Source organism: Aptenodytes forsteri, unplaced genomic scaffold (assembly GCF_000699145.1).
Source record: "Aptenodytes forsteri isolate BGI_AS27 unplaced genomic scaffold, ASM69914v1 Scaffold68, whole genome shotgun sequence".
In the NCBI taxonomy this organism is placed as follows: domain Eukaryota; kingdom Metazoa; phylum Chordata; class Aves; order Sphenisciformes; family Spheniscidae; genus Aptenodytes; species Aptenodytes forsteri.
In genome coordinates this window covers 12,867-37,502 of record NW_008795382.1, presented here as the reverse complement: position 1 = coordinate 37,502, position 24,636 = coordinate 12,867, and the positions used below count along the sequence as shown (strand labels likewise).

The 24,636-nt window shown below is 41.2% G+C and overlaps 2 protein-coding genes across 2 annotated transcripts in view; one reads left to right on the top strand and one right to left on the bottom strand.

The window, feature by feature from the left end:
* Positions 1-19,704, top strand: part of GOLGA1 (golgin A1) — a 20,746-nt gene extending 1,042 nt beyond the window's left edge. Inside the window, exons 2-23 of the mRNA XM_009280567.2 lie at positions 156-467; positions 2,026-2,116; positions 3,526-3,600; positions 4,094-4,191; positions 4,722-4,754; positions 5,423-5,551; positions 5,843-6,012; positions 6,417-6,528; positions 6,650-6,745; positions 6,970-7,095; positions 8,257-8,352; positions 8,827-8,922; positions 9,173-9,325; positions 9,557-9,652; positions 10,388-10,477; positions 11,714-11,816; positions 12,697-12,854; positions 13,337-13,498; positions 14,024-14,083; positions 14,919-15,089; positions 16,060-16,146; positions 17,136-19,704. Coding sequence (XP_009278842.1) covers positions 333-467; positions 2,026-2,116; positions 3,526-3,600; positions 4,094-4,191; positions 4,722-4,754; positions 5,423-5,551; positions 5,843-6,012; positions 6,417-6,528; positions 6,650-6,745; positions 6,970-7,095; positions 8,257-8,352; positions 8,827-8,922; positions 9,173-9,325; positions 9,557-9,652; positions 10,388-10,477; positions 11,714-11,816; positions 12,697-12,854; positions 13,337-13,498; positions 14,024-14,083; positions 14,919-15,089; positions 16,060-16,146; positions 17,136-17,216 — 2,418 coding nt within the window. The 5' untranslated portion in view covers positions 156-332 and the 3' untranslated portion in view covers positions 17,217-19,704. The remainder of the gene's footprint in view (positions 1-155; positions 468-2,025; positions 2,117-3,525; positions 3,601-4,093; positions 4,192-4,721; positions 4,755-5,422; positions 5,552-5,842; positions 6,013-6,416; positions 6,529-6,649; positions 6,746-6,969; positions 7,096-8,256; positions 8,353-8,826; positions 8,923-9,172; positions 9,326-9,556; positions 9,653-10,387; positions 10,478-11,713; positions 11,817-12,696; positions 12,855-13,336; positions 13,499-14,023; positions 14,084-14,918; positions 15,090-16,059; positions 16,147-17,135) is intronic.
* An 870-nt stretch (positions 19,705-20,574) lies between these two features.
* Positions 20,575-24,346, bottom strand: ARPC5L (actin related protein 2/3 complex subunit 5 like; the record flags this gene model as incomplete). Its single annotated transcript, XM_009280640.1, has 3 exons — positions 20,575-21,136; positions 23,734-23,910; positions 24,260-24,346. Coding segments are annotated over 3 exons (327 nt in total), but the record flags the coding sequence as incomplete, so codon positions are not given.
* Between the last annotated feature and the right edge of the window lie 290 nt (positions 24,347-24,636).

Here is a 24,636-nt window from a genome sequence, read left to right as displayed (position 1 = left end):
GGTTTGTTTGGGTTTTTTTAAAGGGTTCTACTCTGGGTGACTTTCTTCTTAAGTGTGTTATAACAGGTGCGATATTAAAGGGCATTTAGTTATCTTGAAGTGTTTAATACGAGTAGAAATTTTCAGGGTGGAAACCGTATCTCTTTAATTTGCAGGCGCTGTTAGTCTATGAAGGCTTTAATGGAACTAGAAATGCAATAAAACTGAGTGGATGAGGCACAAAATTAAATGTCGGCATCTGGAAGCTTTAAACAGGGCGTCAGTATATTAACCATATTGGAGGTAGTGGCTTTTCAAAGTACCTGGCTGTTTCAGTGCTATAGGGCAGTAAAATGTTTGCAAAACTGAAGAAGAAGTTAGCAGAAGAGGCAGCTATTGCTCCCAGACCAGGAGGAGCTGCCAGGATACCCAGATCTCTCAGTAAGGAGTCAATTACATCGGTGGGAGCAGACTCTGGAGATGACTTTGTAAGTTACATCTTGCTTTGAACTTTGATTTCTCTTACAGCATTTCTATTCCAGCTTTATAGACAATTATTTTAAGTCTAGAGTATGAGTTGAATGCCTATTGTGGTATCTTTGTACGTCTTAATGCATAAATGAATTATTAGCTTGAATAAACTTAAATATGGGAGAGAAAATGTTTGTATGTTAAGCTTAGTAGTTACTCGGCGGCTTATATTCCTATGTAAACATGAGTTACAAAGCTATCTCAGCACAGAACGTTGTTAAGCAGACATAAAATATTGAATAGACTTCTAGTAACGCGTAGGATACCTATTTGTAAAGTTAATTACTGAAGCAGTAGGAAAGCAAGCTAGATACTGGTTAGCTACGATCTGGCTATGGACCTGTGTTTATCTCTTGGCTTCCTGGTGCTCTTCCTACTTGAGCGTGTTGTTTATGCAACATGTATTCAGTTTTGCTGCACTCAAAACCATATTATTTCCTCTAACGTCTGGTTTAAATTCTCTTTCATTATAAAGCGTTGTTTAAGCAAGCTGTAGAATTCCAGGAGTGTATGGGTTAAATGAAACCCTGTAATGCTCTGGCACCTCTGCCCCTTGATGGCTATCATATTTTTCAAAACCCGGATTAAGACACAGTGTCGCACCACTGTTGGAGCCCACAGTACCCGCTGTATTGCAGCAAGTGGCTTTATGTTTTGCTGTCTGCAAAATGGAGAAGTTATTTACCCGCTTGAGTTTTAACTCATTTTTTTCTGAAGCTCAGGTGAAATTCCAGTTCTGTTAAGCAGAAAGTTGGAACTCCTAATGTTTAAATACATTTTACAATGTAAATATATCAGTCTGCTGTCTTTCTGAAATTTTTTTGTACTTAACAAATTCTCATGTAGAAATTTCATTTACCGTCTTGTGAGTTTAGAGAACAGAAAACAAGTAACGATGGTAGCTGAAGTCTTGAGTGGTTTTCAGAAAACCTCCAAGAATTAGTTGTTTCGGCAATATTCATTTAACTGCTCTTAATACTGATTTTTGTGGAGCACAAAAGCCCATACAGAATCGTAAGTCAGTTATGCAGTGGGTTTTGCATGGAGAGACCATTGCATGGGAAGACTACTGCACTGGTGCTTAAGCGAGCTTATCCCACGTGAAGAGCATTACTGTTTCTTTTCTACTTGCTTAGTTTTCCAAAAGACTTTTGCTTTGACCCACCCTGAAACCTGTGCTGTAGACCCTGATTTTTTTTTTCCCTTTTAGTCGTTCTATTATGCTGCCTCCTCAGTGATCAGTTTGAACAAATAGTTTTCAGCTATAGCTTCTTTTAAAAGCATTGTATTTCATGGAACAGGCCAGCATTGCAGAGCTGACTATTTAAGCCCTTACTGTTTTTCTTCTTCAGCATTTTTTACACATTCTGCTGTGCTAGTACAACTTTCCCCTTTCTGTGAAAAACTGAAGCATTATTCCTAGGTGGGGCAGTGTTTATTATCATAGAGTTAGTATATGGCAGGATCACTTTTTCTAAATTTTGTAAGTTACGTGAGTGTTGTTTTTCTACCAAGGCTTCTGATGGAAGCAGCTCTAGAGAGGATCTTTCATCCCAGTTGTTCAGAAGAAATGAACAAATAAGAAAACTGGAGGTCAAGCTGTCTGGTATGTGTCTTGATACATATAAAACCCTATTACTTTAGGAAATATTTTCCTTTGAACTTAAGTGTTTTAATTTATTAAAAATATATGGGTTTAGGGTTTTTTAAAATTGATTTGTAACAACCCTGTTGATTGTCATCTAGGTAGCATCCAGGATAACTGATTTTTTATAAAGACGACTGACTCTTTTCTGCTGATTCCACGACACATTTATGTGATTCTTTTGAACAGCCGGGATAACTTTCTGTCCCCATGCTTCGAATAGTGTCTTTCCCCACTTTTATTTTACTTATCCTGTGTACATAATGGTTTGTTTCTCTTGGGATCTAAGCTTTCTGGTGTTGACAGTAACACAGTGCCATTCTTAAAGAAGTAAACTTTGAAATGAAGAAAAAGTAAAGGATTCAACATAAAACAGTCTTGAGGCTTTTTTTTCTTTCTAAGATAATACCTTGTTCTGTAAAGCTGTAGTAAGGGCTCTGCTCTGACACTGCTTTCCATCCCTGTTGTATGGAGTGGATCAGAGACTAGGATAAACTGTGTTATGCTGCTGCTTCTCAAAGCTCATAGAAGGCCTTGGAAAAAAAGGAGAGTTTATAGCCATCTCAGGATTATTTTAATTTATTCTGGAGACTTATCAGGCTCCTGTTCAGTTCAAGAAAATACAGGATTCAAAAATGATTTCCCATTGCAATTTGAAAGGGCAAAGTAAGGTAAACTTAAAAGTGCTGGTTGGGGCTTAGTACGAGAGAGAGAGAGAGAGGCTGTCAGTATCAAGAGACTCGTGCAGGCAGCCCAATCAGTAGGTAAATCCTCCTTTCCACTGTACATAAGCTTCTCCAAGGTGTGTGTGTGTGTCTTGTTTTTTAAATCTGCCTCCCTTGTCAGTTCTGCTCGCTAGGCACGGTAGTGGTAAGAGTGCGAGTTTGTTAGCCGAGCGGGAGCGCCAGTCAGAGCTCAGCCCCGGAGACACTGTGTGCCTTGAACAACGAGCAGTGTGGAACAAGGATGCAAGCGTCTGTGAATTGCCCCATCCTCGCATCCTCCAATGAGAGAGACCTTTCCTAAACAGAGTTAAAGAGATCGCTCTTCTTGAATGAAGTAAAAAGTGGGGGTAGTTCTTCATTCTCTGGTACTGCCCTTTTTTGTGTAACCAGCATACCTAGGACAGGTCCTCCTGTTTGTACCAACCATTTACCCTATGGACAATACAGAACTATTTGCTTGTGTTCATTGTTATGGTCACCCAGGTTTTCGTCAGCAGGAATGATTTTCTGGTTGAGAAAATCATCATCATTTTCCACTCATCTGTTTTTCTTTTTTTTTTGTCCCGTCCCCCCCCTCCCCCAAAAAAAATTTCCTTCCCCAATGTCTGTTCATTCCTGGTCTGTGCTTCTCCCTCCTCACACAAGATTATGCTGATCAGATCCGAAACTTGCAGAAGATAAAAGAGAAGCTTGAAAATGCATTAGAAAAGCATCAGGATTGTACGTACTTTTCTTTTTCCTTTTTTTTTTAAGTTGAAAACTGTTATGGTTGGAAGGAGACGCGTTTGATGTATAGATGTTTTAATAATTTCCTTTCGAACTGTGCACCTCTAGGTTGCAAAGAATTAGAACACAAGTTCTTGCTTTATTTACAGTGTAAAAAGCAGCAGTAGTGTGTTGGCTGTCGAACAAAGTTGTTGTTATACTCCTTTTGCCAAATGTGGGGCTAACATGCAGGAGAGACTTTTTTGAAACCTACAGCTTTGTTATAATCCAGTGAGGAACAGTACTGCTATCTTCTGTTACTTCTGGCATTTGTCCAATGTGCAAGCAGCGTGAGGTAATAAGTGGCACAGCGTTAGTGCTAGAGAGTCAAGATGGGGCTAATCACTTGCAGAAGCAGCTCTTTAAAGTTATAAATAACTTACAGAAAATTGAGAAGCAGTTTTAAAAGATGAGGTTTTTAATATAGCTGGTGATTCTCTGTTGATAGCCTCCATGAGGAAGTTTCAGGAGCAGAATGAAGCTCACCAGGCCAGTCGAGCCAAGATGGCTGAAGGAATGGCTTTGGCCTTAGAAAAAAAGGACCAGGTAACGAGCTTGAACAACTCAACTTTTGACTGTCTGGAGATCTGAGTGCATGGCCTTGATGTCTTGTTGCAGCAGGTGTTGCCATCAGTTAAAATAGTTGTTCGGCATTGTGTATGCTTAATGTGCCAACATTGCAGAAAGAAGGGAGCATTAAGTTCAAATGCCAGAAACGGTGTAGGACTTGTCGTTGTTCTGTCTGTTCTTACTGTTTTTAAAAAGAGCCCACAACAGTTTCTAATGTAAGGTTAAGCTTGCACGTGTGTTTGGTAAGATTCAATTGCAGTAGACCTGTTGTCACCTTTATTTTATTTTACTTGCATAAAGCTTATTCAGGTAGCATAAGCGATTCCTCAGCTTTTATATTAAAACACTAGCTGTTAGTTTTCTTTTGCTGACTACTTTTTTAATCGTTACCACAACTTAGTATCTCTGTTAACAGTACAAATTTTTTTTTTTTTTTTTTTTACTGTAATTGCTGTCCTTGAAAGTCTACAAATGGATGTTGATTTTTCTTCTTCTTTCTTGTTCAGGAGTGGATGGAAAAACTGGGTCAAATTGAAAAGGTAATTAAGTTTTGGGGTTTTGGGCTGGGTTTTTTTTGTATGTGTGTATTTTTAAACACCAGCCTGTGAAGCACCCCGGTGCTTCAGGAGGTATTTCTGGAATTATTTTTCCAGGGGGAAGTAAAGAATGATGGGTTGCAATGAGAAAGAAAGATGTATTTCTGTAAGGTGGAACAATAGTTTCCTTTATTACAGAGGAGGCAGTTGGTTTGCAGAAGGGAGGTAGTGACTTCATCTGAGGTCTTGCAGTAGGTCATCTGTTTCACAAAAGAAATGAAACTATTTGGTAGGGATTTTTTCAATACAGGATTTCAGTCTTCTTGTTGTTCTAGCTGTTTAGCTTAGTCTATTTTAAGGCATCTCTGATTATGAAGACATTAAACATACTACTGCTTGTTGTCCATTTTTAAGAGTTCAGTTAGGGGATCGTTGGCTGCATTGTAATGAATATGGATTTTTTCTGAGATTTTTCAAGTTCAGTAATTCGTTCCACGTTGCCTACTGCGACATGAATGTGGAAGAGGTTCTTGTTCTACATGTAGCACCGTCAGAGTGCCTTATGGCTGCAAGACAAGATTCCTTTCTCAGAGAGTTTAACTAAACTCTCGTTGACTTGAAATGAGCATACAGATGTTCTTGGATTCCTTTTGTTTTTGTTGGTTTATCAGGAAAAAAAAATGCTTGAAACGCAGTTACAAGAAATGAGGGAGCAGAGTTTGAACCTTTTTCAAAAAAGAGATGAAATTGATGAACTGGAGGGCTTTCAACAGCAGGAAATTGCCAAAGTTAAACACATGGTAAGATTATTTTAAACTTTTTTTTTCTTTCCTAAAATTTCTGTTAGAATACCGAGTTAGTGGTAGCTCTGCATTAATTTTTTTAGCAGTCTTGGTTGGTGTCAAAATCCTAACAGTAGGTACATGCATGCAATATTACATAGTTTATTTCAACAGTGACTTTTCTGGGAGTTATTTATTACTTCGTTTAATTGAGCTCATAACTTAATAAAAGAGACAAGTTTCAGTGAGAAGATTTTATCAGTATTATCAGGTTGTCTGTATTGTCAAAGATAATGTTCTAATATTCAGCTTTTGAAAAAGGAAGAATCTCTGAGCAAAACAGAGCAGGAACTAGAGGTGTGCACTCGAGAGCTGACCCACACTAAGGAGGTGCTTCAGGATGCAAGCAACAAGTCATCAGGCCTAAGGAAAGATATTCAAGAGTTGCAGCAGCAGTTCTTGGAGCTAGAGGCACAGAGGTACGGATGTGGTGCTTCATGAGGAGCAGTGTATGCATTTCCCCTATACTTACACTTCACGCCCAGTTCTGTCTTTTTGGAAAAGTTTATACATGTAGTGAGCCGACTGAATAATTGCTTCTGGTATGCTGATGTGGATGTAAATGCCAAGTTTATATTTCTTTTCAAGCCAATTAAAGGAGTACTTGTTTAGAGTTTTGTAAGCTTGTTATGATTTCTTTTTTTCATAGTTTGAATGCTTAACTGTCACTTTTTTTGGAAAATGTATAATCAAGCAGTGGCTAGTTTTAGGACAAGAAAATCTTGTTATTTCTTAGTTCATTTTCATAAGCAGCAGAATTATCTGCTAAAGATTATTTTTCTGGAACAGTATGTCACTTTTTTTTTATTCTCTTTCTGTGAAGAGATGAACTAATGACAGCTGAGACAAATGCAGAAAATAAGATCACTGCTCTGGAGTTAAGAGAACAGGAGCTACAAACTGTCATTCAGCAGCTTTCTGTAGACTTGCAAAATGTAAGTGAGTTAAGTGAGATTTGATTCAAAGAGCTTCTTGTCTGCAGAAGTTAGATTAGATATCAGTTACGTGTTTTTGGAAATCTAAATTTCAAAGCAAGTAATTTCTCAAAATTTTTAGGCTCGAGTTGCTGGTTCTGGTTGTGAGAAGAGACTGGAAATGTTACAGGTGGAGCATGAATCTCTGAAGGTGGAATATGAACAACACAAGCAAAAGGTTAAGTGTTTTCAGATGCATCTGCTGTTGGCTGGTGTAAACGTGTACACTTGTACACGTGTAATGCACTGTGAGTTTGAAATTTGGTGCCTAGAAAGTGTTTTAGGATCATACTGTCTTTTCAAATAGGGCTCTCTTTCTAGTGGCACTTTTAAGGTCAAACCACAATGGATTAGATGAAAGCTTCGCTACAAAAAAGATTCTGTGATTTCTTGTTCTCACAGATGACTTTTGAATTTGCTGAGAGAAATAAACTTACTGAACAGCTGCAGGAAAAAGTGTCTTCCTTGGAAAAGAAGCTAGAAAGAAATCTTTCAGGGGATGAACATGTGCAGGAGCTACTCAAGGAGGTAATTATACATTTATAGACTGCTTAAAAGTGTAATCTTAGTGAGATTTTTTTAGGACATACATTACTTACCACACATGGAAAGAATATACGATAATATAATGCAGGCACATTTGTGCCTTCAGTGTATATTGGCATACTGTCTGTGCTGGACAGAATTGTGTGGTTGACTACATTGAGCCTGTTTATGTAGATGTTGCACAGCTGTCTTTATTGGTCTTTCTGCATTGTCCATTTAGGCAATGCATCTGACTGCTTAGAAGCAAAAGAGCAGCTTTTTAACATGCCCACAGGAGGTAGAACAACTTAAGAGTTTTATTGGTTAATCCTTCCAGAGAACAGCACACACTTTTCCTTGTTCTTCGTCTTCTATTATCATGACTTGCAAAGCATTGGGACGAGGGGGGGGAACTGTTTTTGCACATAGGTGTACAAACAGAATGTTATATATTGAAAGCTTGGGCCTCAGAAGTGTTAAGAAACAGCTGAAAACAAAGAACTTGGCTTTGGTCAGTGCCCTTTCTGTCGTTACTTCTCGATCTCTTTCTCAAGCACTGATGCTCCTGTTCAGAATCAGCTTGGAGCAGTGTTTCCCCAGCTGAGTCCTGGGCAGACAAGGAAAGATCTGCTCTTCCTTGGTCAGGCTTGCCTACAAGACACATCAACTCTATGTTGCTGTGATAAATGAACTTGGCTTAGTAAACTCGAGCCAGTGTAAAGTCCATGTAGGGGTAGTAAAACATTTTGGAAAGTAACTACCATAACTAGCAAATGTTTTACCTTCTTTGTGTGTTTGCTGTGATGCAGGAGAAGTTAAGCTTTCAAAAAGAATTTTTTTTTAATCCCTTAAACTTGGTGTGGGTTAGAAAATTATGATGTGGCTGCTGATTAGAGTTTACATCTGGATCATGACAGGATGCCAGTGAATTTCCCATTGTTAATATTAATGATGTCATCCCCAGGGCAACATGATCTGTGGAGACCGTATGCAGTCGCATCAAACTTGCTGGTTCCCAAAAGCAAAGCTGTGCTGCACATCAAAATAACTGTTTCATTTTAGTTTGACATTATTAATGGAATATAAAGGAAAATCTTAATTGAAAAAAAATCTTATCTCTTTGTCCATCCTTCCTCTTGTTCTTCGTCTCAATATAATCTTCAGAAAGCTACTCTTGAGCAGAAACTGGATGAAACCAGGCAGCAGGTACTAACAGACAGAACGCATCACGCTGAGACTGTGAGCCAATTGGAAACACAGGTAAGGTTTGGGGGTGCAGGGGGGTTTCCACTACAGTTTCCCAGTTTCCCACTGTTTCCAGCCTATTTATGCCCTATACCTCCTCCCCTCGCTGCACTTCTGCTGTCAGCCAAAGGTGGTGAGACTACATGTCACATTTAGTCTTGAAAGGAAAGTCTAATTGATCAATGTCTCTGGTCAGCTCTCCACCTTTGGTGGTGGAGAAGGGCCTAGAGGTTATGAAGTTAGAGATTTCATGCATATCTTCCCTATTCTAAGAAACAAACAACTGAAGTGCAAGCATTGCTGGGGGGTTAGTGGTGTGGCGAAGAGTTTTTAAAAGCAGCACGTGTCAAGTAGGCAGTCTCTCTGAACTATGTGGTTTTGTGGTTTTAATGTTTACCTTCCTCTGCTGGGTCATCCCACATTCTGTACCTTTTTTCTAATAACGTAGATGCCAGTGGATAAGGAATGTAATGTGTGGTTATATTTTAGAATAAAGAACTGGAACAAAAACTACAGATTGCAACGGAAGCATTGAAAAAGAGCAAAGAAGCAGCTGCTGAGCAGGATCTGAAGATCCAGAAGCTGGTGAGTATGCTGCATGATGTTTCACTGACCAGTAGCAGATCAGACTAATTTCTCTGTGTTTGTTTCGTTACTCAAGTGTTTTCTTGCTGTTTGTCTCCTAAACAAGTGCCTGTATATGAGTACATGACGCTGCTGCCAAAAGGAATAGTGTTGCTTCAGTTTGAGTGTATGTCACATGGAGTGGTGTCCAATTCTTGTCAGAGCTTCAAAATACCATTTTATTAACGTAGTGTTCTTTATTTCTCTTAAGCAAACTAATCTAGAGGATGAAAGAAGTAAACTACAGCAACAGATTTTAAGTGAGAAACATCGGTATGATCAGAAACTTACTGGGCTGGAGTCTCAAATTGCTGCTCTTGAAACAGCTTGGGAATTTGATAAAACAGCTACTCAGCACAAGATTGTAAGTAGAGAAACTGTTCAGTGGGCCGTGTGAGTCTTCACAAAATGATTTTAACACAGCTTGTAGACCTCGCATGTTGTCTGCATGTTCTTATTCAGCGCTCCTAGCATTATAATAGAAGATCTAATACTCTGAGAAACTAAATATGAACAAAGCATTTGATGTGTTTAATTGTTTAAACAAGGCATTAGAATAATTGTGCTTAGTATTTAAGCAATCTTTATTTTACAGAGCCAGTTGGAAAAGGAAAATGAAAATCTTAATGGAAGCAGAGAAGATTATGAGAGTTCTTTACAAAAACAGGAGTCTGAATTGAACAGACTAAAGGTAAGGGCTTAATTGGTTAGTGATGGTTAAATACAGAGCCAAGTTTGAGAAACAGTGAACAGCAAAGTGTATTACATTCGCAGTACTTGGAGTCACATTACATTTGGGTTGCATGTACTTAGAGCTGTAAATCATCTTTGGTACTCAGTAGAAATGCATTTGAGGAGCATTACAAATGGCTGATCCTTTTCTGAAACAGAATGCTTGGGTCTGCCTAAATCAGGCAGAAAATAATACATTCCCATATTGTCAGGCATGAAGAGCTTTTAAATCCTGTTAGCAGTAATGAATACAGAATAGTTCAACATCAAATTCCATTCACAGCATTCAAAACGAGTTAGAAACTTAAGTTGGTCAGGTATTTACAGCTTATACTCAGTCTTTTGACTGTAATTTTAGATTGTTGAAAGTTTTTTCTGTAGCTACTCTTGGATGCACAATTGGAATAAAGATCAGTTATAGGAAGGAGCTATTTCTTTGTAATAGAGACTTCAAGCTAAAAGATCTTTTAAGCGTTAGATATGTTTGGCCTCTTACATCAGTTCAGTGTTGTTCTTGCATGTACAGATAGCAGCAGTGCAGTAAAACAAAACAGTAACTCTCATTTGGAAGTGTAAATCATGGTGTGTTAGAACAGCCGTAAATTCTTGTTGCTAATGGATTTGGGTTTAAAGATGAGAGACTGATCTGATTTTAGTTGTCTCGAGTAACCTCTGAATTACTTTTGGTTTGCAGAATGAATTGAGCAGCAGAGAGACTGTCAGCATTGAAATTGCCAAAGCATTGGAAGAAACACGAAAACAAAGAGAGGAATTACAACAGCAGGTTGGTTAATACCAACAGTCTAAAATATATTTGGGTGCTCCCAACCTGGCACAGACCAGACTAGATTGGGACTTAATTATCATAATAGTCAGGAACATTAATCAGAATCATATCCTCAGCATGCAAGACAGCAGTGGTTGCCTCAGTAAACTTGAAACTGAAGGGTGTCTATATAAATGCCTGCACAAGAATGTAATCAACTTAGGTGAGTTATTCCATTGGAAGAATGTAAAATGCTGCTGACTGCAAAGTTAAGGATATTTGTAAGTTTGTAGGCTCAAGAGTTACGGCAAGTTGTGGCAGTTGAATATGAGCAACTGAGGGGAAGACCAGGTAGTAGCAGGTGAATACATTTGCTCAAATGCAGAGCCCTTTAAATCTGTAAGGTGGTGCATAGTCCCAGTGGGCCAGCCATCCTGAGCCATTGGCTAGTTGGCAGTTTGTTTTGAAGAAATCTATTCATTCTGTTGTTGTTCCTTTCAGCACTTATATCACACCTTTGTCCCTCTGAAGCACAGCAGTTCTAAAATTGTAAATTTCCTCATAGGGAGGAGGTTGTATCCAGTAACAAAATACAAATTCTAGGTAGTCTTGTTTTCTTCTTCTTTTATTAAAAATGGTCATGGTGGATAATGTGAGCTTGTGTTTGCTTAAGCTGGGAACTGCCAACAGAGCAAGTTTGACTGAATTCAGTCCCATCTTTTGGTTTCTTTATTCTTTTGGGACTGCTGTAGATCTGTGCTTGCTTAGTCCAGCTGTATGTAAAAGGGGTATAAGGCGATCTCTGGGTTTGCTCAGCGGCTGTTTTACAGCTGCCACCTGCTGGTTATGAGGCAATCTGTAATTGTGGCACAGAGTTTATCAGAAGCGAAGTGTGTTTTAGCTCTTACAGCACATTGACTTCAGCGCTTTTTAATGAGGTCAGCATTGTAGAGGTGATGCCTTCTGTGAGTCTCTGAATATATGACAGACATCCACACTGTATTATCTGTAACACTAATGCTGCACAAACCACTTCTTCAAGGTGTTGTATTGCCTAGCGCAGAGTTCAGGCAGCCCCTGCCATTTGTAGATACCAGCCACTGCCTTTGTCACTGATAAAAGAATTCTTCTCCAGTCCTTCCCACAAAAAAAAAAAAAAAATCTGCACCTCTGAGGTATGTTGAAATCTTTCAATGCCCTCTTCTAGTTTTATATCTTTAATGACTTCTGTTTGTTTGTTTGCCTGCTTTGAAGGTTTCACATCTGGCTTCCTTAATAAAGGAAAAAGACGAGCTGATTGATGAAAAATGTGATATGCTTCTAAAACAGAAGGAAGAACTAAACCAACTGAGTCAAGGTTAGACCAAACGAGTCTACTGTATTCCAGACAGCTTTATCTAAGTACAGTGTCTAGTTCTCAGCTTGCCTGATAGATTGTAATAATTCTAGATTTCTGTTCCGTATTTAATCTATTAGAATTTTCAAAATCTTGTGTCCTGCAGTAACAATTGGACAGTCTCTCTACTGCGTCCTTAAAAACAAAACCACTTTTTTTAATCAGTCTTACGCTTATACACCATAAAATAACAAATCTTGCTGTACTTTTTGTAAATGATTGTTCTGCGCAAAACATGAAATAAATGATACAGATTAAAAACTGCTACTTCATTGCACTTTAAAAACTGCACTTGATTGAAAGATTATTTACATTCTTAAAGATCAGCTGCAAACTGATAGTCCACAGTCATACTAAAAAATGAAGTGCAGTCATCTTCATTCAGTTCCTAACCCCACCGTGTTTCTCGAGTGTTGCCATTATTTAGAAAGGGAACAAAACCGTAGCTCTTGTTGCACCATTCCATTGGCTAGCTATGTGTCCGTAGCCATTTGTGCCAGCTAGCCATTTGTGCTCACATCTCAGCCCCAAGTGTTTCCCGTGCAGTCACAGCACAAGTCACACAGACTTTTGATGGGGGTCTCTTAGAGGAGGTGTAATTGATAATCATGTTGTTAAGTATTAAAATCACTCTGACTTTCAGACAGTTAGGCTGCTCCTTTGCAAAAACATGCACGTGAGCTTGGGTGGCTTAAATTCCATCATCTTTCTGTCTTTACGACAGAGCAAGGCAAAAGGGTCAGAATTTACTGTCCCTGTAACTTGCTTTGTTTAAGAAAAATAATTGGAAACTCCCATTTGATTCAGTAGACTGATACTAAGCAGGTCTCTCCTTTCTCAGATCATGGAGCTGTCTTGCTGCGAATGCATCAGTTGCAATCTGACATAGAAGCAAGTAATAGCCGAGCAGTGGAGAAAGAAGAAACGGCAAGAAAGGAAATTGATGAACTGAAGTTGCAGATACAGGAGTGCCTGTTGGCCAGAGAACATGAGAAAAATGTGAGTGCAGTTGCAAATCTGATCTGTTCAGACTTCTCAGGAAAATAAGCAGGTGTGCAAGAGACCCTGTTTCTGTCGTGTCTGGTGATACATGCTTGGAACTGTTTACTCAGACAACTTGCTCGTGACCTGAAGCACCAGCAGTGTAGACCACCACTATTTGTTGTTCCCAGTCTTCCTAAAGAAAGCTGTTTCCTGTCAGATCTGTGACTGGTTTATGAAAGACAACCCCTTATTTTATTTGACTCATAAAATGTCTTGAGAGAACCATTTTGAAACTAATGAGAGAGACCCAAAAGCAATAAGCAGGCCAGTGAGAGATACAGCCAACTAGATTGCCACTAATGCTTTCTGGTTTAAAAAAGCAACCACCACCACCCCAAAAACAACAACCAAAAAGAAATCTCGCTCTCTCCCTGTGGAGTCTTCATGGGCTGCAAATGTCATGATGTCTCTGCAATTCACTCTTTTCATTTTTACAGGTTTCAGAACTAGAGGAATCGACGAGAGCCTTGAACAACAAGCATTTACATTCTCCAGAAAACTGTGTGGTGGAACAGAATGGAGACGTAGCAGCTGCAGACGTCATTCAACTTCAGAAAGACAACAGAGAGCTGGAACAGCAAATTGCTGAGAAAAACAAGGTGAACTGAAACAGCAGAAACAGCTGTTAGTCTTTCCCCTTTTAATTAGGAAGCCTAATAATTGGTGCTGCCCATGCTGCAGCCTTAGAAGGACAGGCTTACCAAAATGGCAGATCCAATTTGAATCCAGTATGCTGTGAATAAATTTTTTTCCTCTGGATTGTACAAGCATCTAGCAACAGTGGATAAAAACTGCAGTCAGAATTGTAGGAATCCTTGCCTATTTTAGAGGAAAGATGCACCAAATGGTACCGTTTACAGCTTTCCTGCAGAGCCCTTTTGTGTGAATTCAGTTCACTTCCACTGTGCTGCCACATGAAAGCCCAAGTATCCTGTCATATGCCTGCTAATGTGTGGAGCTAGAAAGGCAAGACATTCAGATTGCTTCTTCAGAGCCGTCAACGTTGTTTAATGATTGTTTCATTCATTACACTTGTTTGTTATGGGTTTTTCCAGGTATCTCTGGTTGAAAATGTGTCCTGACAATGAATACTGTATGAACACTAACCTTTGCTTTGCTTACAGATGATAAAGCAGCTACAGCAAAGAATGACAGAACTCAAGAAAACCCTCCAGAAAGAGTTGGTAAGGGTTATGTTTTTCAGTCTCTTCAGCTGGCACTTACTGACAGTTACTTGCACTACTAATTCCAAAAGCTTGACTGCTAGCTAGAGCGTAATTTTTTTACTAGGGATGTCTGCAGTTTCCTTTTGTTTGCAGGCAGATCAATGAACCCTTAAATTAAGGAATTACGTTATTCTGGATCATTTATTGAACGGATGGTGTGACACAGGCAGCCATCACCACTCAGCTCTTACAACAGAGAATTTTAGCTACAGAAGACCTGTGTTTGGTAATCTTGGGCATGTAATACATTTCTGTAGAGTGAACAACTGAGGTTTGATTGCTGCTTAGCTGCCATTCAGCTAAGTTTTACCATGGGAGTGATATCTGCCCCAGGGTAAGCTCCCCTTTAATCCCTCTTACAATAGTTTTCCTCTCCAAGAAAAAATTACTCTATTTTTTAAAAAATTAAGAGGTTTTCAATACTCTGATGTTGTTCTTTTTGTTCTGAGCTTGAAAATTGTTTGGAGAAAGCCCATGTTTGAAAGGCACAGAGCAGGTTAGTGATAAAAGAAAATTACCAGGCGATAGTTTCTACCATGGAGCCAGTTCCATGCTGGTTTGGGTAATGTACACGTAACACTAACAGCAACTAGCTTCTGTCCCAGACTCTAGGGAGCGGTGAAGACACTTCTCTACTGTGATCCCGTGAAGGATGAGAAGCTTGTCCTGTTGATGCCCAGGTTGTACCCACCTTGTGGATACAAGCCCTCGCTGTTAGATATCTTGGACCCGGATCCTCTCCCAGTGTCAAACTGACAGAGTCTACAATGTACTTCTCTCTTTCTTTTTTTAGAAAATAAGGCCTGACAGTGAAGTACCTGAAGTACGTGAAAAAGCAAATTCTGAAGTGCCTAATGCTTCTGTGACTGTCACAAACAACTCTGATTTAAATGACTCAAGGGAGATAAACTTTGAATACCTTAAACATGTTGTACTAAAATTCATGTCCTGCCGGGAATCTGAGGTAAAGATGTACACTTACCTTCTCTTTCTAAGTCCGTCTTTCTCTAGAAACTGGCACCTGTTACCTGCTAAGGACACTTCTACGCCAGTTCCATACTTTTACACTTAAAAAGTTGACTGATTCAGCACAATGAAGCAAAATAGCTAACAGCGATATGTTCGGAAGTACAGATTATTATGAACTAAATGAAAGGGAAATGTGAATTTTTAAGAGGTAGTTATGTCTGGAAGTTAAAGATCTGAAGCTACAAGACATTCCCTCTGCACTACTCTAAAAAACATATGTGGAGTATGTAATTAGAGTGGTTGTACATTTAAGAAAGACAGCAAAAAAAACCAAGAAAAAGACACAAACCACTCGTTGTTGATCTGTAAGAGGTAATTCCTTGTGCATTTGGAGCTCCTTCACATTCTCCACACGGTGTCAAAAAAGTTAAAGGTAAAAAAAGTCATGCCAACTTTGCTTAATTGCAAGTCAGTGGGTGAGATCAAGAGATAATTGTGCAACTCCGTGGTATCCTGAGCACTTGACTCTCTTACTCTGCATTGTGTGTCCCATTTAGAATATTAGTACTATAGATTTAATACACTTAAGTGTATATTTAAAATGGCGTGATTCTTTCCTGCCTACATGCTGGTTTGATCAACTTAAAGCTTAAAAAAACTAGGATGCCACAGGAGCCAAGCTTCTTCTCTGTTCTAACTAACTAGGCTCCCCATTTGTCCTCTTTCCCAAAAATATGTAAACCAATATTAAAGAACAGAAAGCCAGGAAACACAAACAGAAGAAATAAGATACAGGCCATCCTAGTCTTTTGGAACTGGGTATAACGGAAGGCTGCTGTTTGCAGCTTCACAGTTGTGACTAGAAAGTCTGTGACCAAACCTACAGAAAAACTGTGCTGCACCATAGTCCAGAATGTAGAGCCCTGAGAGCATCATAAGCAACAAAACACTGTGGTTTCTTTCAGGCATTCCATCTAATTAAAGCTGTATCTGTGTTACTGAATTTTTCACAAGAGGAAGAAAACATGCTTAAAGAAACTTTGGAGTACAAGGTAAGGGTTCTGTTCCACTTGTAGTCTCTACCGGGACTCCCAGCAGATGGAATGAAAATTCTTAGATGCTGGGAGATCATGAAAAGTATCTTTTCCAAAATTTAGCTACAATAATAAATGTAATTTATTATTAAAATGTTAGCTAATCACATACATACATGTCGGAAATTGTCCATTTCAGTGAGGGAAATACTCCTTCTCTGAAGCACTGGAAGAAATTGTCCATTTCAGTGAGGGAAATACTTTCCAGTGCTTCAGAGAAGGAGTAACAGCACAGTTTTGCCCGTCGGACTCAGTCCATGGAGGGAAGCTAGAAGCTCCTTGCTGGAGTACAGTCAAACGTTTAAAAGCAGGAAGCCAAATTCTTGGTTTGTCGTTTTGACATTGGGCTTAGACACCTGTTTTTCCTTTCCATTGCGTAAAATGAGATCTCCTGCACGTCCCTGGCTATGTGGTTATTAGTGAATGTTCATAAATGAATGCTGCCTCAGTTCCTTCTATGTCCTCCATTCATCTCTGCCCGCTCAGTAAGCTGGACATGTTCAGTCTGCATATGATTGCAACTGAGGGAGATTTCCTTGCCATCTTGTTCGGGGAACAGTTTAATACTAGATTGGCTACTGTGTCTGTGTTTAAATGACTGTAGATTTGTAATTTGTAATTATTGAATATATGTAAGTGTAATCTTCAGTCAGCTTCACTTGTGGAAAATGGATGCTGTTTCTTCCAGATGATTGTGTGATTAAAGGAATATATGTAAGTGTAATCTTCAGTCAGCTTCACTTGTGGAAAATGGATGCTGTTTCTTCCAGATTTGATTGTGTGAAACGATCTTCTTCAGTCTGAAGTCTGCAGCATTCTGTTTTATAAGGAGTTCTTTCCATCAAATGATGGGGAGATGCCTATGTACCATATTCTTTCTTTTTTGAATCTTCAGCTTCTTAAAAGTGTGAACCTAGCATAATGTGTATTGTGCTTTCCTGTCCTAGATGTCATGGTTTGGGTCAAAGCCATCTCCTAAAGGCAGTATCCGGCCATCTATCTCAAGCCCAAGGACACTGTGGCCTTAAGGAAACCTGAAAATGGGCAGTCAGCATCTAGCCACTTTTTTCTGTGAAAAGAACGCTGAACACACTAATTCAGGTGTGTCTTAATCACTGTCATTGCAGTATTTTGTACAAGAACTTTTGACACTGTTTACAAAACTAATACTGTGCAAGGAGAAATTTTCACTACAAACTGAAACACCTCTTCTGGGTTGGATTTGGGGACCATTGTCTCGATGGTCTCTTAATGGAAGTCAGCTCCTTGTGCTCCTCGGTCTTGTTTTCTTGGCACCAAAGGGTAATGTTAACCTCACTAATACCGGTGCTGGCAGTTCAAGCTTCTAACGCATGCATCTGTTACGATGGTGATTCCAGCTTCTGTTATGGAGGGCTAGAGTTGAGTAACTCTAGGCACAGTAAAGCTTCCTTGTCTCACTGTGGAAAGCAAGCAATGAAAAAAAAATGTTGGCAATGCTGTATTGCGTTTTTGACAGTTTGAAAAGCCTTTCAAAGAACAGGAGCAGGAGCTTTAACCAAAAAAGAAATCTGCCTTGCCTTGTTATACTGACATAACTAATAGTTCGCATTTTTTCATATCACTGTGTAATTTAAGGTGCATATATCCTGGCCTGCAGTCCTGAAGGCTGCATGTTGATGATGATTATTTAATTTGAGAGCACAACTTTAGAGTTGTCTGATTTTACTTTTCTTAAAGAAAAATAATATTTAAAATGGTCTTAATTATAGTACCTAATACTCAGTCGCCTTTAAAACTAATCTATTAGCCTGTACCATAGGTTGTTAGCATTAGGAAGAAGAGGTAGTAAACCATTTTAAATTTTTAAAGCTGAATTCCAGGTATTGTAAATGCACAGTGAGAATACCTTTTATTTAAAAAAAAAAAAAAAAAATAAATCTAGTGACAAAGGGTGAAGAATATTGGTACTAAACACCTTGATTTTTATTTTTTTTTCTTCTGCTAGCAACAAATCTTCATAACCAGTATCTGCCTCTTTGGTTGTGGTTTTCTGTACTTCAAATACCAATGCTTAAAAACTGTTATGAACATGTAGTGGGCTGTTAACTGTGTCCTAACTACATGGTAAAAGAAATGCTGCTCATGAGGTTTTTGGTTTTGGGGGCAAAATTCAACTCTTAATGAATAAATCTTGGTTCCAGCAGCTTGCTTTCCTTCCCCCTTAAGAAAAGGGGACCAAGGTGGCACTTGCCTCACAGAGTAGAAGCACAATTTTGCCCACAGTTATTACCACCACTGTGAAATCTAGATGAAAATGGGAAGCAGCATAAAGTCTGACTTCTTAAGAATGGGACATATTTCCAAAAAACTACATACGTATGGAATTCGATGAGCAGGCTGCAATTCTGGTAATTCTCTTACGATGAGGTTTGTGTTACTAACAATAGTTTTATTAAATGTATTCAAGAAAATTCAACCTGTCCTCTAGTGGAGATACAGTCACTGTTCAGGTTTTTAACTTCGCTTTGCTAACAGGGGTCTGAATGACCTTGGTGGTGGCAGCCAAGATGTAGTGTTCGAGTTACAGCACGTGAGCTGCTCCCTGCTTCCATGCACACTCATGCTGTGGTAGAGATGAAAGTATCCTTCCACGTGAGGTCAGTTATCAGAGCGGTAAAAGTGCTGCAAGTCTATACCCTGGCTGACCTCCCCAGTTTTGTTAATCAGCCGTATCCCAGAGACAGGTACTCGCAGTAGCTATTACCTTGGCGCAAGTGACACTCCTCAGTTTAGAGCTAGGTTGTATTTATTTAAAGTTAAGAAAACCAACAGGATTTTTTTAGTACATTAAAGCTTGTCCAAACTCAGTCTTTAGTAACCTGATCCATGGCACTTAACGATACCATAGGGAAGTTTGTGGGAAGAGTACAACTCTGCTCTAATATGAAAATAGACAATCAAGAAGTGGGTTTATATCCATTGCTCCTGTACTGAAACAGAGCAGGGCAGGATAACCCTGTTGGTTCTGGGAAGATTTTATTCTCTAAGGTCTTTTTCTTTAGAATATCCCTTTGCCCTGGCCCATTTCTGTGGGACCCGAGACCAGGGGACAGGACTCCCTCTACTCACGCCGATGCCTGCTGAATGACTAATCGGTTTATGTTGATCCTGGCTTGAAAAGTTACTGCTGAACAGTAAGAAAAGCAGTACAGGCAGCCTAGAATAAAGAGTGACAATGTAAAGTCTTAGATTATATATTCACTAACACAACTTCAATTTAAGATCCCAAAGCTCATACAGGATCAACTTACCAGAAGAACTAGTTCTTAAGTGTTGAATTTTCTTTCGGTATCGGAGCAAGAATGGTGTGTGTACATATATTAAAAAGCTAATGCACTTTCCCTTGTATAAAAACAGTGGTATACGTAATCCTTTCTATGGCCATTGGATTTCTTTCCTTCTATGCTGTAAATATGGATTGTATTATGAAACACTATGAAATTTGTGGTGCAATACATTTTGGATCAAAACCCTAATCTTGATTTCTTTCTCTTCATAGTTCTGGTTATCTCCACTGGGATGCTATAGCTATTTAAAATTGAGAGATTTTAAAGCATGAAACAAACCCCACCTTCTGCCCATGGTAAGAATGTCAGCCATGTTATTAAGGCCCCTATTTCTCATAGGGCATTAGGCCAGGAATGAGGCAGAGTGCTTCTACCTCCTAAAATCATCTCTCACCAGGGACAGCTGCTGCTGTACTCTTAGCAGCTGATAAAAACAAAGACTGAATGGAGCAGGGCCTCCCTGAGCAGCTGCTTCCCTTGGAGTGTGCTCGTTTGTGCCAAAAGGAGGGCTCCTTCCTGGCAGATAACCCTGCCAGACTCATGCCGCATGCTGCCACCCGAGCCCCAGAGGGATGCTGTACAACCCCAAAGCTCTTTCCACCATCAGTTACAGCACCCTTGGCGACGGCAATGGTCTGAGTAGTTGTGTCCTTCTGTCTGGACAAATCAAGGATGAAACATCTGTGCATACTGACTCAAAGGAAGCAGCTCATTTTGCTATACTTCAGTCCTGCAGGAGGTGAGGACGCACTAATACATAAATAAGTTAGTAAGTTCTGAAGTATTTTCTTGACTTTCTAGGATGGACAAGAATATAAAAATCAAACCATGGGTGATTATGTATTATAGTTACTGCATCTTAGAAGCCTTGATTGGAACAGCTGAGCTTGGTCTCACTCCCTGCAACCAGCATAGCTGGATTTGAGGACAAATTCTGTGAATGGTTGGAGTTAAGAGCATTCATGCAAAGGTGGACACTTAGCTTAGAATTGGTATATTGCTGGCCTGCTTTTGAATAAGTCAGACTTACAATTTAGCAAAAAATAAATTACTTAACTCGTGATCCAAGAACTTTATTGATACAGCAGGCACTTTACAATGAAACCAACCCCACAGTCCAATTAGTCTTTCGACCATACGTACAAAACCGTCACTCTAATAAGCACTTCTGCCTGTAAGCTGTCGGGATCTTGCATCTGCCAAGGACACAGCTACCTCTTAAATAAGCAGTACACACAGGATCTTTTATCACCACACTTTGATAAAGCAGCATCTGAAAATACCTGTTCACTTACAGTAGTAGGAGGGAGGAGCGTGCCTTCTGCCTTTTAAAGAAGGGATCAGGAGAATGTCTTGGCTCCTGTATTTGATAGTCGGAATATGCAGGAATACCTTTACTCTTCCCCCACCTTTAAGGTTAAAAGCATTCCAAGAGGAGGTTTCCATAGTATTTCAGTAGATTGCAATCTCTAATAAAGATGGACCAGTGTCATTTCAGCTGATTCCTTCTTCCGAGTCCAAAATTGATCGTTGTCTTGGTTCAAGCTAATAGTCTTTTAAACAGTCTTTCTTGCTGTAAGAACTCTTACTATGGAACCTAGTCCACCTACTGCTAACGCCTGTGGGGACGGGAAAAGGAGAGAGGTGTTACACAGAGTCACTGCATCATGCAAGCCAGCCACTGCGTCGCACACAAAAGGCATCTTAAAAGAACAATTACGTGTTTAATAACAGAAGAGTATACAGCTCTTCTCCAAAAACTTACTTTTGACACATAGGCAGCCTGGGCTGTTCTACCTCATTCTGCCCCTTTTTTGCTCTCCAATCTTTAAAACAGTTAATGGGGGGAAATCGATTTGTTTTCTCTAGCACACACAGACATTAAAGATGTTTTAAGTTGTTTCATTTAGGTACTACACTGTATCACGCAGTGCCAGGTTTCCGTGATGAAACTGCATTGCCCCACCAGCCTGCGAGGCCAGGCAGCGGTGGTTCTCTCGGTACGACTGCTCCAGCACACAGAGTGCTCGCGCAGCCCCGGACCACAACGCAACTCTCTATGCTGTCTGCTACCACCAGAACAGGAAATACAGTTCCCGGGTTGTTCCACCTCTTCATGTCTCTGCAGGTGCCTTCTGCCCTGCTGACGCCTTTACCTTCCTGCGGTGGCAAGTTCTACGTTCGCACACTGACTCCTCTTTGCAGTGTGTTCTCCGAATGATTTAGGCCAACAGTTAAAAGGCTAATGAGGGAGCTCAGACCTGAACTAGGATCCTTGCTTGTTCCGATCTTGGGAAGTTTGTGCCTCACTTCCCCTCTGTAAATACAGATGAGAGTGATCTTTGACTCAAATTATTGTAGTACATATATAGTAATATTCTATAAATGTACTCTGAGACGTAAGAACCAAGGGACTGAAGGGTAGACAAAACCAAATACAATAATTCAGTAACCCATATACCACTAAATATGAAGGGAAAATTACATTCTCCAAAATCTAACAAACCCTCTTTTGGGTCTAGAGAAGGATACCCATGTCACATGTCATTGACGATGCAGGATGTCTCGCCTCCCACATCCCTGAACGGGAAAGGAGGAAGGGCTCGTTTCAGTTTGATTTGCATCCCTCACTGTAAATAACGTATCCTTCTAAAGTCTAGAAGGAGATGGATGTGATTAGGAAAAAATAAATGTTAAAGCTGACTGCTTAAAATGAGGCGTGTTTACTTTGCAGACATAATTCAGATACAGCCCAGTGGGTATTGCAATGTATGAAATGAAAACAGTGATCAACAGTATGAGACACCTCGCTGTCGTTAGGAAACAAATGACTGCAAAGCGTCCACTCGGAGCAGAACCTGCACGCGCTGTACGTGTGTAAACGTTCCCGAGTGACCAAACCTGATACACAGGGGACGACGGCTGGGCCTTTTCCAGAGGACAGACGGGTACTACTACTGAGCAGCTGACTCCTCTCTGAGCAAGCCACACGTCTTACCGGTAGTGCTAAAAAGCAGCACACACTAGCAAGGCTTTAAACCCTGCCCGGCCTGCTTCAGACCTGCCTTGTTCCTTTCAAAACAAAGAGGACGAGATGCTTTACAAGTGCGTACATGCTCTGAGTGCTGTCATCTTTCCAGTCAGGGTGGTGGTGTGTAATGCTACACACTGGGAGCACCCACCCATGGTTACCTGGAAACAGTCTCCAGTGGAAACAACAACAGGAAAAAAAAAAAAATTCAAGCAGAAGCATGTTCTTCGCTGTCCTGAGAAACTCCCTCCTCCTCCGTCAAGGTTCTGCAAAGCTGGTGACAGCTGCTAATAGCTGGAGTCACTCTACACATGTTCTGTCTTTACGCATCACAGGAAAAAAACCGTACTTTGTGAAAAGGGCCCCAGCATTAGCAGCAGGATGCACTGCTACAGCGCCGGTGGTACAGGGAGCTGCAGCATTCCTGGGGATCACTTTTCCTAGGAGGAGCACTGACAGCCAGTGCTGCAGCTAAAACCCCTGCAAGCTGGGGAAGACAAAGTCATTTCACTCGGATTCCTGCCTGGGGGCAGTGGCACCGAGCAGCTGCTTCACGTGCCTCATGCCGTCAGGAGAGGGGACATTCAACAGTCAGCTGATAGACACTTCCTACCCTCCACAACGGTCATTTCACAGAAACGCGAGGGGACCGCTCCGGGTCCCAGTGGAATCTTTCTGGAGATCTCGGAAGCCTCTCCTGTGCAAACCAAACAGGTTTGCTAAATCCTGTCACTAAGCTGTGGCACGTATGCTGCTAACAGCGCTCGGCTGGTGAAAACTGCCAGACCTGAGCCAGCCTGAGCACCCCCTCAGCCGAATACTCAGCTGCAGGGGAACGCCGACAGCCACACCGTTCGACCAGCCCCATCTCCACTCCCAGCTCTTCCTCCTTGGTGGGGCCACTGCACTCACTAGATGCAGAAGGTGGTGCAATGCTTCCTCCAGTAGACGCTGCCCTGCCACAAGTCTCACCTCTCCCCCTGGCTGAGGGTAAGCTTTGACATACAGGCAAAGGCTGAACAATTCCAAGCTCAAAAAGACCAAAGCTGAAAGGAAATGCCAGTTACTGTGCTGCTCGGGGATGAGCCCCCTGCCATCATCTGCTTCTCTTGCGGGGGCTCCCACGAGCGCACTGGCAAGGACCCTGCAGAGCGTGGCTAAGCCAAGAGAGCACCAAACACATACCTTTTCATGCCACTGAAGTAATATTGCACTGCTATTTTCCGTTGGCTTTTCAAATCCTTTATAAATGTACTTCATTAACAAGTCAACGCCATTTCTGTCTAAGGAACTCACTGCTTGTTCTATTTCACTGCTTTTAAAAGACGTGAGGACTTTCAGCATGGTTCCCTGGGCCTGCTCCTGCAAAGACAAGGAAAGGAGAGTAACGTGAGAACCAGCAAGGTTGGAAGCGATCCCAAGGCTTGTGTTCGACAAAGTGTGCTCAGAGCACCAGTGGCTACACCGATGGCTGGCTTGTTTCTGTAACCGAGCAGGCGAGCGTTCTTCACGTCAGGTTCCAGGAGTGAGAAGGAAGGGGTGAGCGCGATGGGATCGCCTATGCAGAGGACACGGCGTACTGCTGTACCGCTCACTAACAGCGCTGGGAGGGGGGCTCATCGGATCTCTGGGGTAACGCCCCGTCACTCCAACGCTCCCCAGCGACCCGCTGCTGAGCCCACAGCCCTGCCTGCGCCCCAGCCCCCGTCACCTTCATCGCCTGGTTCTTCGTGTTGACAGGAGAGCTCCTTATGGCGGTATGGAAAGCTCGCAGCGCGTCCCCTGTGCAGCGCAGAGGTCAAGGACTCAAACCGCTCCGTCAGCAGCCCCGGTACCCCTGGCAGCGCCGCGTAACGACTCCGGCTGTCGTCAAAGGTGACCAAGTGCGTGTTTATAACAGCACCGCAGCTTTTGGGGCACGCGCCAGCCCGGTGTGGAAGAGGAGAGCGAAGCGCTTCGCGGGACCCTTCTCCTGCCCCTGCCGCCCGGGGCGACTTACGGGGGGATCCGGCTACCAGCGCTCGGTCACAGGCGGGGGCGGGCGCGGCGGCGCCTCCGCGCGCCTCAGCGGGGCGGGGGCCGCACGGC